Consider the following 16,132-nt stretch of genomic DNA (forward strand, 5'->3'; position numbering starts at 1 on the left):
CGGCAATTGTTTTCCCTTTTTCGGCTTCGAAGATATCGAAACAGGTAAAAACTCAATTTCCGACTCTGTTTTCCAGCTTTTTCATGTTTTCTGAGGAACCTATTACAAAATCTTCCGTTTAAAGTAGTTAGGAGTTTCATTTTGGTTACATATCTGTGAAATTTCTCAAACGACTTTGCATGTTCTGAAATCAGTGAAATATAGGGTTTCTGGTGCATAATTGTGAAAATCTGATACGAATGTTGTTTGTCGATTCTAAACTGTTAATTTAGAGAAAATGAGGAGTGATTGAAAGCCTAACCATAAAAGTTGTAACATTAGTGCCCCCCAGTAGACTTTGTATTGGGGGCCAATGATCACTGCTTTATTCATTGCCGGACTGAAAACTGATATTCCAAAGTAAATGTAGTGTTAAATTGCAGTAGTCGATAAATGAAACAAATTGTGTGGTTTGTGTCAGCCTAGTGGGGGGCAGTAGACATATTATTGACCCTCATAATGTGGGTTTTTAAACATTATCTGTTATTTTGAGTGTGAATAACTTCTATAAACTGTGAAACATAGGAATCGGTGTAATGTTTGATGCAAATTGTGTGGTTTGTGTCAGTCTAGTGGGGGGCAGTAGACATATTATTGACCCTCATAATGTGGGTTTTTAGACATTATCTGTTGTTTTGAGTGTGAATAACTTCTATAAACTGTGAAAAATAGGAAGTGGTGTAATGTTTGATGCAAATTGTGTGGTTTGTGTCAGTCTAGTAGGGGGCAGTAGACAGATTATTGACCCTCATAATTTGGGTTTTTAGACATTAACTGTTGTTTTGAGTGTGAATAACTTCTATAGTCTGTGAAACATAGGAAGCGGTGTAATGTTTGATGGTCTATTGGGGGGCAGTAGACACATTAGTGCCACCCAATAATGTCTTTCTTAAGAGACAGTCATCATCTCTTGTTGATTATAAAATGATCCTTTTGGTTTTGTTTGTGATAAAGTGCAATACACTGTGAATCCTTGAAACTGGTGCAAGTTTTGATGGTTTAGTGGGGGGCAGTAGACACATTACTTCCCCCCAATAATGTCTTCATACGGAGTCAGAACCCTTCTCTTAACTATTTTAGAATGATCATTTTGGTTTTGTTTTGGTGTAGAATGGGTAGACCAAAATTCACCTTGATGAGTGACTCAGAAGAAAATGACCGGAGTTCAGAGAGTTCAGATAACTGTACTGAGACAACGTTTAACCAACCCCTGCAAAAAAAATTTGACGAAATCAGAAAGAGGAAGCGACAACAGGCAGAACAGATTTCTGATGAAGAATCTGCTGAAGAAGAAGTCAATGAAGATTCAGGACGATTGACTGAAGAAGAATCAAGGAAGGCACAGACAACATGAGGAAAAGATTGCTTGAGAGGTTCATGCACCTACTATTGGGCAGAAAGTGAGGAGCGAGATTAGATATAACATATTTAGAAATGTAGTTTTCATATCCGAAGAGTAGGGATTGTAAAGCTCTCGTACTAGCCTTATCTTCAAACTATGGTGAAATGAACTGCATTATTGGATGATATAATATACTGTTGCTGACTTCAATTAGAAGCAGGCACTTTACACAAATGCTCCAAAGTAGACATGTTACTACCTCCCAATAATTTTTGTTGTTTAGGTCAGAATACTATTGGGCCCCACTAATATTTAAGAAGATGGCCAGAAGTATCTCAGTTGGTATTTAAATTTGTTGGCAACATTTGAAAAGGGTTTCAAATCACTAGGTGTCCTTGAAAAGATGACATTACTGGGGGGCAGGAATTTGTTTATTGCCCCCCCAGAAACCAACTGTAGGCACTAAAAACAGCTCAAACCTGTTCGAAAATTGACTTCAACTATCTAAAAGCAACTGCAATAAATCCAAAAGTATAATTCTGTATTCTAAAAAGAATAATGATTGTTTGAGCCTGAATATACAAGGAGTCCTTGAATTGATGACATTATTGGGGGGCACTAATATGTTTATTGCCCCCCCAGAGACCACCTGTAAGCATTAAAGCAACTTAAACCTGTTGGAAAATTTAACTTCAGCTATGTAAATGCAATTTTAATCATCCCAACAGTAAGAATCTGACATCTGAAAAGAAAAATGATTATTTGAGCCTGAATATAAACAATTACTGGCCCCCAATAAACCAATTACTGCCCCCCAATAGAGAAATTCAAAACCTAAAAACTCTTTACTAAAACATATACTACTGCTGAACAAGAGGTTCAGTGCAGCTCAACTTGTTATAAGTGCCCATTTTGCCACAACGAATCAGCTTCTTTTCAACCTCTCCAACCGACTTGAACCGCTTCACCCTAGGCCTCCCAGGGGGCCTCTTCGCAAGGGGAGGTAATATACATTCAGAAGCAGATTCCAAAGAAGACATATCAACATTGGTTATCAGACGGATAGGAAAACTGTAGCTCTTCTTGAACATATCAACATGAAAGTACTTATCAATATAATCATTGGCAGATGATGAAAAAGCACGAAGATGCCAATCACAACCTACGGTTCCAACATTTGCACAGACTGCATGAATACGGTCCAAATCATTTCTCAGGAATACAAACTTGAAACCAACTGCAATTGCATACTTCCTGAGCTTCTCACGGAGCTCAGCAGCACCATGAAACTTATCCCCGACATGATGAATATAAGAACTCCACTCATCAGACAAATACGTCTTGTGAACTTCAGTCCTGAATGCATCACCCAAATAATCATCTTCATCAATAACTTCCGAACCACTATCCACCAAACAAGTTCTGCTAAAACCTCCCCCAATCTTTAAAACTGAAATATCGACACACTCTAACCTATGTATTCTAGCAGAGCAAAACAACATCTAGAAATCACGATCGTTACGAAGAAAACAAACTTCACAACCAGGAACTGAATACTGAAGCTCAATAATATCACTTGGCAAAAACTGGAATTTACGGAAAATGTCTTCATACAACTCAGAGTAGCTCATGCATTGATTCAAATGAATCATATAACCTTTCCCAGAGTAAAGGCACCTAGCAACCAGAGGATCAGCCATAGACCTGCGAAGAAAACACAGGCGAACGAATCTATTATTAAACCGAAAACACATATTACTGCCCCCCCAATAAACTGAGTAGTGCCCCCCAATGATTTAATCAAAACTACCAAAACGAAATAGAAGCAGTACCAAATTACTTTTAAAATAATGAAAAGGATAACTAGACAACAATTACAGCAACTTAATAACACATAAAAACATTACTGCCCCCCAATACACAGACTACTGGTCCCCAATAATATAGTCAAAACAGCAAAAACAATTTGGAAAATGTAATAAATTGCAATGCATTCAAATAAAAGATCAGTAAGCAACAATTATAGATACTAAAATATCATTGAACACACATTATTGGCCCCCACTAGAAATATTACTGCCTCCCAAAAATTTAATCAGAACTACCACAACACTTCGGAAACTGCTCAAACCCAAATCCAAGCATGAATTCACCAATAGAAACACGAAATTAATACAGAAATTCAAAACTAACACAATGCACTCAAAAACACCTGGAAGTTCAAATCAAAACTGCAAAAACAATTCAAAACCAAAACAAACATAACACGAAGCTCTGATTCAGAAAAATCAGTTCGAAAATAACACAACAATTCGTACACAAAAATTCCTAAAATCAAACAGATTAAATCGAGCTAAAAGCCAAACAGATTAGATAGAGCTAAAGAAACAAAAGCAAACCGCAATGGAGGAACACAAAGAGCATCTCGATCTCGATCCATGTTAAAATCGCAGCAGATGTTCTCTCTCTATGAATGGCAAATCTTCTACCACCAGCTCTAAATACAAATCGCAGAGCTTCACACACCGAAATCGCCAGAGAGCTTCACAAACTGGAACCAGGGAGCTTCTCTCTCCTGTCTCTAGAAATCGCACAGCTCCTCTCTCTCTCTAAAATGATAGAGCTCCACTCTAAAAAACCAGGGAGCTTCTCTCTCTACAAATCCAGCCGATCCTCTCTCTCTCTAAAATCGGAGAGCTTCGCTCCCTAAATCACGTTTTTGTTACAATTTGAAAGCATTTCAGTGATAGAGGGGCAAAAGCGTCAGGAAAATTGGATAAAACAGGCACGTGTTGAAAAGGTTGGGTAATTGGGATTTAAAAATGAAAACTGTTGATTAAGTGGGCAATCTCTTAGAGTGTTTGGGTAAGTGGGGTTAAATGACCCTAAAATTGGGTAAATGATCATTTCCCCAATAAAATATGGAACGTGAATTTCTTTTTCTTTTTCAAGTTGTAGGCAGTTTATTATTAATGAAGTTCTTATTTGATCTAAGAGCAAGTTCACCCGTTGGGTCACTAGGTCACCCACTATTCACTGCTTTTTAGTGTTAATTTCATCATTTGGGTCACGAGCACAGTGTATTTCGTGCCCTGGGTAACGAGCGCAGTGTATTTTGTGACCCAAAGAATGAAAATATACACTAAAAAGCAGTGAATAGTAGGTGACCCGGTAACCCAACGGGTGAACTTGCTCTAAAAAAGAAAAAAAGTTGACATTATTACGAGTTGAGCACCTTTTAACGCTACAATCAGTAACACTGTCTTACAAAAGAAAAAGAAAAACTCAGTAACACCAAAACGTGTTGATAGTATTTACCATCGCACCAAAAATACCTAAACTCTAATTCCTCCTCCGCTAAATACCGAGTGCAATGGTTCTAAGGTTTAGATGTTGGACAGAAAGTTTTAATGGTTTTCTCCAAATGATAATCTTTTATTGCTTAGAGTGCAAGGCTGCAAGGATTTGTAGTAGATTACACAACTTATCTCCACATTCAATTCAATTATTACACGTTCCTCTTTTCTTCTAATCATCTGCCATGATCAAATTACATCTTCACTAACCTCCTTTCACATACTAGCCAGCTGTCACTTATTTCTTCCTTTCACTTCAAATTTCTTCTTAATAGCATCCCAAAACGCGGGGATGGCAACTTCATTGGGTACTTCCTTGAATGATGGAAGGTAATTTACATCTACAATGACATGGTCACCAGTACCTTCCTGAATCTGCATCCATATGGCACAAAATATCCATCAGCAACACGAACTGAGCACACAATCCAAGTACATTTACAAACTGGAAGACACATGAACACTTGGAAAAGTTTGATTTTCTCAAACCAAATAATGCATTAAACCGACTAACTTGCAGGGACATAAGCAGAGCTGGAAAAATTGAAATAAACAACCATGGAATCATTGGAAGCTGCTTGACGTGGATAAGGAAGTTCTGGTGATCCCTAGATTGCTATCCTTTTCTTTTCTTTATTTCCAAACACATTGATATAATCACTATAAGCCTTCAGCTTCATTTGGTGAAATTGTAGATTTCTATAATAAAATAGCAAATATAAATTGGGTACTTACTACAACATCAAAGCCAAAGACGGTGAGTTCAAGCTTTCTCATAAGAAAATCAGCTGCAGTAGTAACCAAATCAAGATCAAGGCAGTGCTCAGTGGACTTTGAGCTGTTATCATCTACAGAATTTGGATTCTGTTTGCTAGTGGGCAAGGACTTTAGACTGCGAAGAAAATCACAACAATTTGCGTCACTGAATACAGGCATCAACAAAGAAAATACCAGAAGTCATAGAAGGGAATAAGAACATGCACCACCTGTCAAAGAGCAAAGGTTTTGGCTCATTACTTCCAGATATTTTCATCAAGGTATCTGCATTTGGTGTAGAGTTCTTAACTGCATGGTAAACTTTCTCGCCCAAAACATAAAATTTGTATAGCGTCGAGGAATGATCCACATATTCCTGAAATTCCAATAATTTCCCTTGGAAAAACGCATAAATAGCATGAATTGAAGTGTTTGATAAACCATGCCTGGATTTTGGACACTTATTATGTTGATATATCACATTGCACTAGGTAGGAATAAACAGGATTCTTATACTGAACAAACTTAGATTAGACGCTAAGTTTGAATTGAAGCGTTTGACAAACCATGCCTGGATTTTGGACACTTATTATGTTGATATATCACATTGCATTAGGTTGGAATAAACAGGAATCTTATACTGAACAAACTTAGATTAGACGCTACACCAAGTTCATCAATTGATAACTAATTATGACTAATTCTTGCTCACCTGTATAATTGCTGGAAGAGGAACAGTCAAATCCTTAAAATCTTCAACTCTAAAGACAATTGCCTGTAGTGTAAGATTAAGCTTTATTACTTTTACAGTATGATAGAGCTTATGAAATTGGCTTAAGAAGAATAATACATAAGCTTCTGCAGCTTCATTCGAATAGTACTGGCAGCAGTTGAATACAATAAAAATTAGACTGTTGGAGAGAATCTAAATGCAATCAGACATAGTAAGGCGGATAAGAGAAGATAGTGTAGCTATATGACTGATACCCCTATTTCTTACAGTTAATCATCAAGCTTGAATTGCAATGACATGAAATTTTGGATTAATAACACTAAGAATAAATAAACAAATTACCATACTATGAGCATCGGCTACACCACAAGCAACTTGAGGTTTTACTATACTTGGAAGAGCTAATTTAGCTTCAGATAGCATCTGAGTTAAACCAGTCTGGTTAAAATCATCAACCTGCGCATTTCAAATATAAACAATAAACACTCCGCATATAACTACATCTGAGAAAAAAAAAAACCAATTTCTAGACAACTGAATGCCCAAGACATGCCATAAATTATGAATCTCATAATATCTGCAAACAATTAGACTGGTCAAAAATATACAAATGATAAATCCCAATCGACTGAATAAGTTAACACAAACAAACACTATCAGGATAGGCCACATTCCTTAATCACTGTTTGTTAAAGCTATAAGTGCAACACATATAAACCACTCAGCATTAATCATGTTCTTAGCAGCCTGTGACTTCGCAAACTAAGCCAGCAGGATTTTTCCTGACTAGTTATGCTGCATATTACACAAAAGTTCACATGTACAAAAAATTAAGATACTTTTTTTTCTTTCTTTATTTTATTATATTGGTAAGATACAAAAACCATTATGAGATGGAGGAAAGGAACCTTGAGATAATGGGGCCCCCTAATTGCACAGAAACTTCCAGTTTTGAGATCCTCCAATGCAAGTAGAATCTGTTGAATTTTCAATCGATCCAATACAGGATAAATAGAGTTAAGTGGGTCAATCACACAGAGGTCCTGGTGATGTTCCATATATCTGAGTAAGAACACAAGGATATCAGAAAGAACCAAAGGGATAGTTCTACATAATTTAGTGCCCTACTGCACACTCTATGAAACTTCAAAATATCTCAGTTTAAGTTTTATATCTAATAAACATTAAGATGTTTTGTTTCCTCTTTGGACTAGACCAACTTTGCTCTATAGGGAAAATAAAAAATTAATTAATTTCACAAGTCACCTTTGCAATTCCTGCATGCCCCTGCTGTATGTTATCTTATTAGAGGAATGTAAAGAGCTATTCAAATCAATGGACAAAATTTCATCAGTTGCTTTGTGGAGAAGTACATCAACTTCTTGTAATTGAGGTGGTAGAGGGAGTTCAAATGTGAGGGGCATGAAAATCAGCCCATTTTGAGTTGGACACATAGGGAATGCACCCCTCTGCAAAAATCAAGATGACTTATAAGCTTCAACATCCAAGCACATACACATGTTTTACTAGACTTTGTCTTGATATACACAACAACTTCAAATACTAGCCACAAATAACAGAACCAGACATTCGGAGTCTAGGAACCAAAATCACTATCCACTAGACATTTCCATGCATCCATTGAATTTATCACAGTGCTTTAAAAGCCAAGAGTAGACTCAAAGCCTGTCGCATGGTATCAAGTATAGGTAACGGCAAATACTTTCACGAGGCTGTTTATCTTACACGCGTCAATGGTGTTACAAGGTCCTCTTACAGGTTATATCTTCGTTTTCTCCTTTAATATTTATTTCACTATTACGATGATTACTTTCAATTTATCAGAGGGCTCACCTTAGCAAAATCTTCTTCACGAGAAGGCTTCATAATATAACCAACTGTCACAACACTGTTTCCAGTTGCCTGTTTGCCAAATGAAGCATAAAGATCAGGACCTAAAAGCAATATGAGGAAAGCATTATTTTCAGATATAGAGTTTAACTGTCCCTACTAATCTCTCCACTTTTCTGAAAAATAAGACAACTTCAAGAATGAAGTCATTTCCGGTCTGTATGTGCAGTGGATCAAGAGCACATAAGACTAGCGTGTTTTAAACGTAGAATGGTGCATTGAAGATGACTTGTAGAAAGCATACTGTGTTTCCAAGTAAAAGAGATTAATACTTTAGAAGAAAATATCATAAAACAATACTATTGCCCCAGTCCAAAGTTGAAATAGTATAATATAGACAAAGTGCTACTATACAAAACCTTCTTATTTAAGTGGCAAATAGTCAAAGGCAACTCCTGCAGTTTGTTGATGTAAACCATGCTTGAACTCTCACATGCACTGCTGCCTTCAACATCTGAAAGCAATGTAGTTCGAACTTTAGCCAACACCAGGAGCTTATTGTTTCAAAATGTTTAAGACAGGTTTAGAGCTCAAAAAAATTTAAATACAAATGCCTCAACACCCTCACTAAAGATGTTGTAATGACAATACAGTTACGCAATTTTTCCGGTACAACACAGAAAAAATAACTAGTGCTGCAATTCACATACAACTGAGTATGACAACAGAAATAACTAGTACTCACTCATAACAGCAACCAGCCAACCACGGTTGCTTAGTTTAGGAAAGATGTCTTTCTTGTTGTCAGAGGCTAGGAACAAAATACTGCCTCCAATGTCACACCAAGCTAGTATGACCTCATTTATAGCATCATCTATAAAGGATGCATCTAAGATGAAGCAATGGATTGAATACTGCATCGCAATCTCTTTCAGAAGTCTGACCTATAAAAGCAGGGGAAAAAAAAATTGGTATATAGTTGGCAGAATATTTCAGATGCAATAATATGAGGAGCAAAGACAGAGTTGTCTCCTCTTTGGCTTCTCACAGGAAACAAGCTGGGGAAACTGATGGTCAGGGTGTCATATGCTCTACTTAGAGTAGTATAATGTCATAGAAAGTTTCATAAATCAAAGAGATACTTGAGACAAGAATAGTACGATCCTGAAAATCAGCATTTTACTTGTTTCTTATAATCTTCTTTTACTGAAAAGAGGAAGTATTTAACCAGCAGAAACAGACAAGGTCTTCTTCAATTCAGTGACATTAATCAAATTTGTAGGTGGTTTTGGTTATTTGAACATAAGATAGAACTTGTGAGATTATATTTTGATTAAGAAGAATTATATGCAGGAGATGGGGAAAGGTACCTTGTGAGGTTCAAGACCTGGTCCATAAGAAATTCCCTGCAAAGAGTAGAAAGTGAAGATAACGAATATCTGAAGAGTAAATAATAGTCATCTTTAATGAGTCCTTGAAAGAAGAATTAAAGACTGAATATTTGTTTACCCAGAAAAAGGAAAATTGGAAGGAAGAAGAGGTGAAAGCGGGTTGTGTTATACCGTAGGGATGTTGGAATGGCGGAGCTTACGCAGCACAGGGTGGGCAGCTGGTAGCAACCCACTCGATTTCTCAAGTAGTGCAGACTCGTCCAGTATCACTCCTCCAACCGCCATTTCTAATTCTCTCTCTCTCTCTCTCTCTGTGACGCAATCTCAGACACACAGAGAGTGTGTGTGAACACTGAACAGAGAAGAAGAAGAAGAAGAAGAAGAAAGTGAAGGTGTCAATGCGATCGTGATGTGTCAGACTCGGAGGGAATTGGATCATACGACCACGCGTTTCTTCTCCTCCCCTTTGTATTTGTATTTGTATTTATTTACATCAAGCAGAGCAGCCCTTACTCGACCCGGCCCCAGTGGGTCTTGTCTCGTCTCTATGCTCATTTCTCATCGCCTATCTATAAAGCTTAAGCTTTATTGCTACTCTTGGAGTTTTGCTTAATTTTGGTGGAACCGGACTTTGATATAATGAACAACATTGTACCCACATGATCATTTACTCTCGTCACTTTTGAGTTTTGATTAATTTTGATGGGAACTCAACTTGATATAAAATCGATTTAATGAACAACATTGTACCCACATGATCATGAACTTACTGTCTTACTGCCAGCAGCGGAATAAATTACATACAATTTCCGCATGAAATTATTATCGGGAAGGGAAGATGCCTTATGTATCAAGCAAGCAACATTCAAGCATAACCGTGCAACAACCGGATCATCGGCCGGTTATGTGCTGTAATGAAAATGGAAGCCAAATCTTCAAACACGCCAACAACATTGGTTACTTCAACTTCAAGAGTCCATCAGCCGTTCCATGACCAAGTTGACCACTGTGGGAGCATCAACAGTAACTGCTACCTTCGCCGTGGGTTTATCACACCATTCTGTGACTTCACCGAACCTGATTATTTCAAGGGAAACAAAATGAGAGATGAGTCAACACTACGATCTCAGATTACACACAGAGTTGCAAATATACTTCATTATATGCTCAACAGGAGGAAGGTTAATGTGTTGCCTAAGAAGGGAACAAAGAAAGCATGTGCAATTTTGTAGTATACCAAACTAAGTAGACAGGATAATCCAATTGGTATCAATACGTTTTCTCTCAAAAGGAAGGTCTCGAGCTCATATACCTTAACCAAATATAAGACTACTTTCTCTGGTAGAAATATACAGTAACCTTTACTAGAATCTATTCCGTCTATCCATGTTTTATACTATAATCATTGGCTAAAATAGGGAGAATCTTAGCACTGGCAATACATTGTGACTCCTGTTCTGTCTATACTGACCTTTCAGGGTTTCATAACCCCTTTGGTCTGTAGTTCACATAATTTTGCTGACTTCCACTATATTTCCCATTTACTTGAATGAATTGGACCTCCAAATGGGAATCAAACACACTCCAATTTTCTTTTATCTTAAAAAAAATAGAACAATACTTACCTTTTCTGTTTGTTATACAAAATTGTGAGCCCTCTTGTGATGCCACTTGTCTGGACTCTAACAACACCCTCTGTGTAAGTTAGAAGTGAAGGATTAACAGCTGCCAGAAGGGCTGTAGGATCATGAAGGTAAACTCCTACACCATGATAAAATCTACCATCAGTAAGTCCATAATTACTGTTTTTCCAGTGCTTTGAGGTGCATGAACCCACGTTAATAAAACAACCAACCTTTCGTGCTATAGGCATCATGATGGTAAGAGAAGTACACATCTAAAATTTTGCACAGGTACTGAGCAAATTTTCCATTTGACTTGGTCAACTTGTCCCGATCAGCATCTTCATGTGTCAGAATAAATGTAAAATAAATAAAAGTACAAAAATAATTACAATCATCAAGTTTTCCAGCAACCATTAATCAACTGGTATTGCTTTTTGAGAGATATTGCCAATTCTGCAGAAAATTAGAAGTTCCTGGTGAACCCAAAAAAAAAAAAAGCAGGTGAAGTTTGGTGGAAGTTTACATACAGGCTAATTGAACTCCAAATGAGACTTAATGCCTGATTGACAAAGTGCTCTCAATGGCTACATGTTTTGAAAACAGATAGAAATCATGAAGAGATAATGCAGTACCACCTAAAAGGTGGGACATGGCCTGTGAAGTTGAATACTTTCTTTGACATGCTACCACATAGGAAGTACCCAGAAATTTGTTTCCGGAGGGTTTTACAAAATATAGTACCTGTCAAGACAACTTGATGGGTAACATTTAGGCCCACGGCCAAAACATCTGCTCCACTTGTGAATACCATATCTGCAGCATCTGGATCTCCAAATATCTGGTGACCAAGTGCATACAAGAACATATGATCAACATCTTATTCGAATATATATTGAAGAAATAGCCAAAGAAACTTCCAAAGCTTTCTCATGAGAAAATAACTTCAGGCGGAGATGAATAAGCCTGATAATAACACTATAGTCTTGAGACATCCACTGCAATATATGGTAGATGACTTGAACTAGTGCTGATACCCCCAAAACAAATAAAGCTAATAAGAGGCAACAAGTACTCAGGACTCAGGAGAGAATTTTGAACTATGGTTGTAGATGATTTGAACTCGTTCGGCAAGCTAGTGAATTAGATAGATAATGAATCAAATTTTATAGCTAGTGAAATGCATAAAAGTTGATTTGACATCTCGGTAAATTTTGAACCTAAATACATATTAAGTTGCTTACATTGGCCTCTGCTGCTGGATTTACATTCCCATTGACTGCAAAAGCGCCACCAAGAAGAACAATCTGCCCAATGTTCTTTGCAAATGCAGGATCTAGTTTTATAGCCTGTATCAATAGATAACCAGTTACAAAAGAGAAAGAATAATTTTAAAAAGAGAAAACCATGCAATGAATCAAAATCTGACCAGTGCAATATTTGTAAGTGGGCCTAATGCTACCACAGTGACTTTTCCAGGGTAAAGGTTTGCTTGCTCCACCAGAAAAGCTGCGGCAGACTGTTCAATTGGCTTTCCATTTGGTGGAGGGAAGTTTTGGTTTCCAAGTCCATCCGTACCATGAACAAAATCAGCAATACGAAGTTTTGTACCTTGCTTTACGGAAACAAGTGGCAACAATTGGGGAGTTATGTCAGACTCACACATATTTAACAATTAGATGAAAATGAAAGACCAGGAAGTATGAGAAGATACAGTTATTGTGACATGGGATCCTTCAGCCACGGGAATATCAGTTCTCCCTGCAAACTCCAACTAAACCAAATGCAAAGCAACAATCAAATGCGTGATTAATCCTAGACATAAAGAAGGGTAGAGGAAACAAAAGCTAAAGCTCAATAAGTTTACCAAATGCAAGGCATTTCTCGTGGCCAGAGTTGTATAAACATTCCCATAGATAGTTGTCAGTCCAATCACTTCCACCTCTGGCGACTTCAATGCCACGAATATGGCCATGGCATCATCTGCATGCATTTTCGAGCCGCAATTTATCATCGGAAACATAAACAGAAAAAGCAGAATCGTCTTGAGGATTGCAGCTAATATGAAACGCATAGGAAAATGGATTGTAAGCCAAAAATTTGAATAACACCCACCGAGGGGCTCAGCTAAGCTGGTGTTCTCAGGTTCCATGTTTTTTTTTTTTTTTTTTTTTTTTTTTAAAGGTCCGAATTGAAATTGATTAGAATTGTGGTCTTATTCATTTAATTTCATCTTTTAAAAAATATAAAATCGAGTTGGTGGGGAAGCAAAGAGAGCAGCTTATTCAGTTGATCTAAATCTGAAAACAGAGGTAGGTGCTACATGCAGAGCAATCCATATTTAAAGCTTGATGATGTTTAGAGTATCCAGAGAGTTGGTGATCCATATTTAAAGCTTGATGATGTTTAGAGTATACAGATAGTTGGTGAGGTGGTCCATAATTCAAGTTAGTGTTGGTGTTGGGTGTTGAAGAAACAAACAAGGAAGAAGGCTCACCGATACCAGGATCGGTGTCAATGATGATCTTCTTGGGTTCATTCACTGCCATGGCTTCAGCCTCCTGCTGACTGATGATGTCACTCGATATATACCACCACTATCGGTGACGGAGCCGAGAACAGTCGGTGAGGCTGACGATGACGAAGACGAAGCCGAGAAAAGTAGTCCAGATTTCTATTTTCCTTTTTTCTTTTTTTTTTTTGTATGGAACAGTTGAGAGATTTGCCAGTGCCTATTTATACAACAGAAGATGATGGCATTTCAGAAAATATTGTGATAAAGGGATGGGTAGTTTTGGTAAAGTGAAAGTGTGTTTCCCTTCCCCTCCGTTAGATTTTGAAATTCAGATCTCTGCAAAGTCAGAAACAGAGAGTGAGGCTATTATGAACCGATCGTTGTCGTCAAAGGCGGCGAAGAAGCCGTCTCCGGCGCCGGCGAAGAAGAACAAAAAAGAGCAGAGCCTTCGAAACCCGTTGCAGGATCTCAATGTCATTAGTACTAGCAACCATGGGAGCGAGGCATCTTCTTCTTCAATGTCCATCGAAGCCCCACGAGGTTGCCTCAGGTTCTTTCTCTCTCACTCCTCTTCCTCTAATTTAAAAACCCCTATACGCACACGCACCAGCACCAGGCCTAAAACTCTCTCCAAAACCCCTAAATCAGCTCCTCTTGTGAGGCCTCCTAAGGACAACCCCTCCAATTCCAAATGCAATGTTTCCAAACACAACCCACAGAAATCAAAATTCAAGACTAGTTCTTCTTGCTTGTATCACTGGCAGCCTGGGAACCTACCTAGTTGTAGGAATGGGCTCAAGTTGAAAGCTTGTCCAGCTTTGAACTCGAAAGGCAAATCCTTTGAACAAAGGGTAGTTAATGATGATGATGTAGGTCAACCCAATGAGCTTAAGTCAGGTTCTAGTGATGATGCAACTTTTACTCCCTTATGTAAGATACCTACCGGGTTGGGTTTGGACCGCAAAGTCGATAACACTGAGGATGTGCAACAGAATTCTGACGACAAGAGTAATAGTACAACTCCTCCTGTTCAGGCCTCTGTGTCTCCAGAGATACAATTTGGATCCTCTGCCGTGTCGTCAGCCTCGCTGGCTTGTTATGCTGCAGGCCATGTTCTTTCGGGGGTCGCTGACAAGAGGAAGTGCAGACCTAGGGGAATTCTCAATGTAGGCGAGAATGATTCAGGCTTTGGGAAAGGGAAGGCTTTATGCAGTTTTGAGGAAGTGGTGGAGGATGACGATGCCACTGGCAAAGGAATGGTTGGAGATCCTGATGCTTCTATGGTTCCCTTACCTACTGAAGCTTCAATGCATTGGATTTTATCACCATGTAATGAGGAAGATGAGGATCACAAGGAGCATTCTGAATCTAGTTTTCAGAATCCTGCAGGGTCCCCCAATAGTGGTCGTGAATTCTCGTCAGATGTATGCTGCCATAACAACTATGAAAGCACTACTTGCCGTAGCAGGAGGAATACTTCCATTTCTCCTAGTGGAGTTCCTAAGTTTCAAGAATTTAACAATGAGCATGTGCCTGTTTTGTCTTCTCCGCCTTCTACACCTGGTTGTGAGGCTCTACCCTTGAAAGATGAAAGACAATACATTTATGAGTTTGATGCAGAGAATTCTCCGTTTTCTCTGGCTTCACTGAGTAGTGGGAATGTTATTCTTACACCTCAATCAGACTCTAGTGCAGATAGACATGCTGGCCTGTCCTGGTCTAATACAGACAACCATAGGAAACACTATGATTCTGAACTCAGTTCAGTGGCTGAAGCTATTCGGATGGCAAGCTTGTCTCCAAACCGTCATGAACTGATTGAGGATCAGATTGATTCAAGTTTCCAATTTGATTGTCTAACTACAACTTGTAATTCGATCAGTCGAATCCAGAAAATGTTGGATGATCAGGCTCCCTGGCATTCCAACTCCACTTTAGAGAATGTGTCACAATCCCAGCTGAGGATATCATGGAGAGAAGGGTTAATGAGCCGTATGCATGACATGGATGAATATGATTGCTGCAGATGTTTATCAGACGAAGAGGAAGATATCAATGGCTGCAGCAATGACCTTCCCAAAACGTCCTGTCTAAGTCCTGAAATCACCAACAATGTTGAGGCAGATCAGATTTTAACTGATACTTCCTGGTCTGCTGATATACTGGATGATGAACCAGGAGTTGCGGGAAAAGTTAAAGAAGACTTTCCTCCTCAATCATGTGCCGAGTCCATAAGCACTGATGGAGGCGGCCTGCTTGCTTCAGGGGATTCAGACTGGAATCTCTGCTACAAGAATGAGCTGTTCCATGTTTAACTAATTCATCTTCTCTTGTTTGATTTCAATTCATATTAGAGTAAGTCTGATAATCCTTGTCCAAAGTGGGTTTTCTGGTGGAAATCGATTATTACCACTCAAGGACCATTGTTGTATCCTAGTTTTTTTCCACTTGTGTTCAGCAAGTTAAATTTACCATAGTTTAATTTCAAACGTGTATCATGTTAAATACCCATTCAATGAGATTTTAT

General features: G+C 38.3%; 3 protein-coding genes across 3 annotated transcripts; 1 reads left to right on the forward strand and 2 right to left on the reverse strand.

The window, feature by feature from the left end:
* Window positions 1-4,781: 4,781 nt before the first annotated feature.
* On the reverse strand, window positions 4,782-10,004 carry LOC112186341 (inositol 1,3,4-trisphosphate 5/6-kinase 4). The gene is made up of 12 exons (XM_024324720.2): window positions 9,640-10,004; window positions 9,448-9,483; window positions 8,823-9,021; window positions 8,497-8,591; window positions 8,081-8,149; window positions 7,493-7,695; window positions 7,135-7,288; window positions 6,569-6,682; window positions 6,206-6,268; window positions 5,724-5,869; window positions 5,473-5,629; window positions 4,782-5,112 (listed from the first exon to the last, which is right to left on the reverse strand). Exons 1-12 carry the CDS (start codon window positions 9,751-9,753, stop codon window positions 4,972-4,974), a joined length of 1,491 nt encoding a protein of 496 aa, XP_024180488.1. The 5' UTR covers window positions 9,754-10,004; the 3' UTR covers window positions 4,782-4,971.
* Window positions 10,005-10,183: 179 nt separating this feature from the next.
* Window positions 10,184-13,727, reverse strand: LOC112186342 (probable uridine nucleosidase 2). Its single transcript, XM_024324721.2, has 9 exons — window positions 13,588-13,727; window positions 12,958-13,073; window positions 12,805-12,864; window positions 12,520-12,705; window positions 12,335-12,439; window positions 11,835-11,931; window positions 11,324-11,431; window positions 11,094-11,229; window positions 10,184-10,545 (listed from the first exon to the last, which is right to left on the reverse strand). The coding sequence occupies exons 1-9, from the start codon at window positions 13,637-13,639 to the stop codon at window positions 10,437-10,439; spliced, it is 969 nt and encodes a 322-aa protein (XP_024180489.1). The 5' UTR covers window positions 13,640-13,727; the 3' UTR covers window positions 10,184-10,436.
* A 147-nt stretch (window positions 13,728-13,874) lies between these two features.
* On the forward strand, window positions 13,875-16,127 carry LOC112186337. Its single transcript, XM_024324715.2, has one exon. The coding sequence runs from the start codon at window positions 13,875-13,877 to the stop codon at window positions 15,918-15,920; it is 2,046 nt and encodes a 681-aa protein (XP_024180483.1). The 3' UTR covers window positions 15,921-16,127.
* Window positions 16,128-16,132: the final 5 nt, after the last annotated feature.

The sequence above is a fragment of the Rosa chinensis genome, chromosome 2 (genome assembly GCF_002994745.2).
Source record: "Rosa chinensis cultivar Old Blush chromosome 2, RchiOBHm-V2, whole genome shotgun sequence".
Lineage (NCBI taxonomy): Eukaryota > Viridiplantae > Streptophyta > Magnoliopsida > Rosales > Rosaceae > Rosa > Rosa chinensis.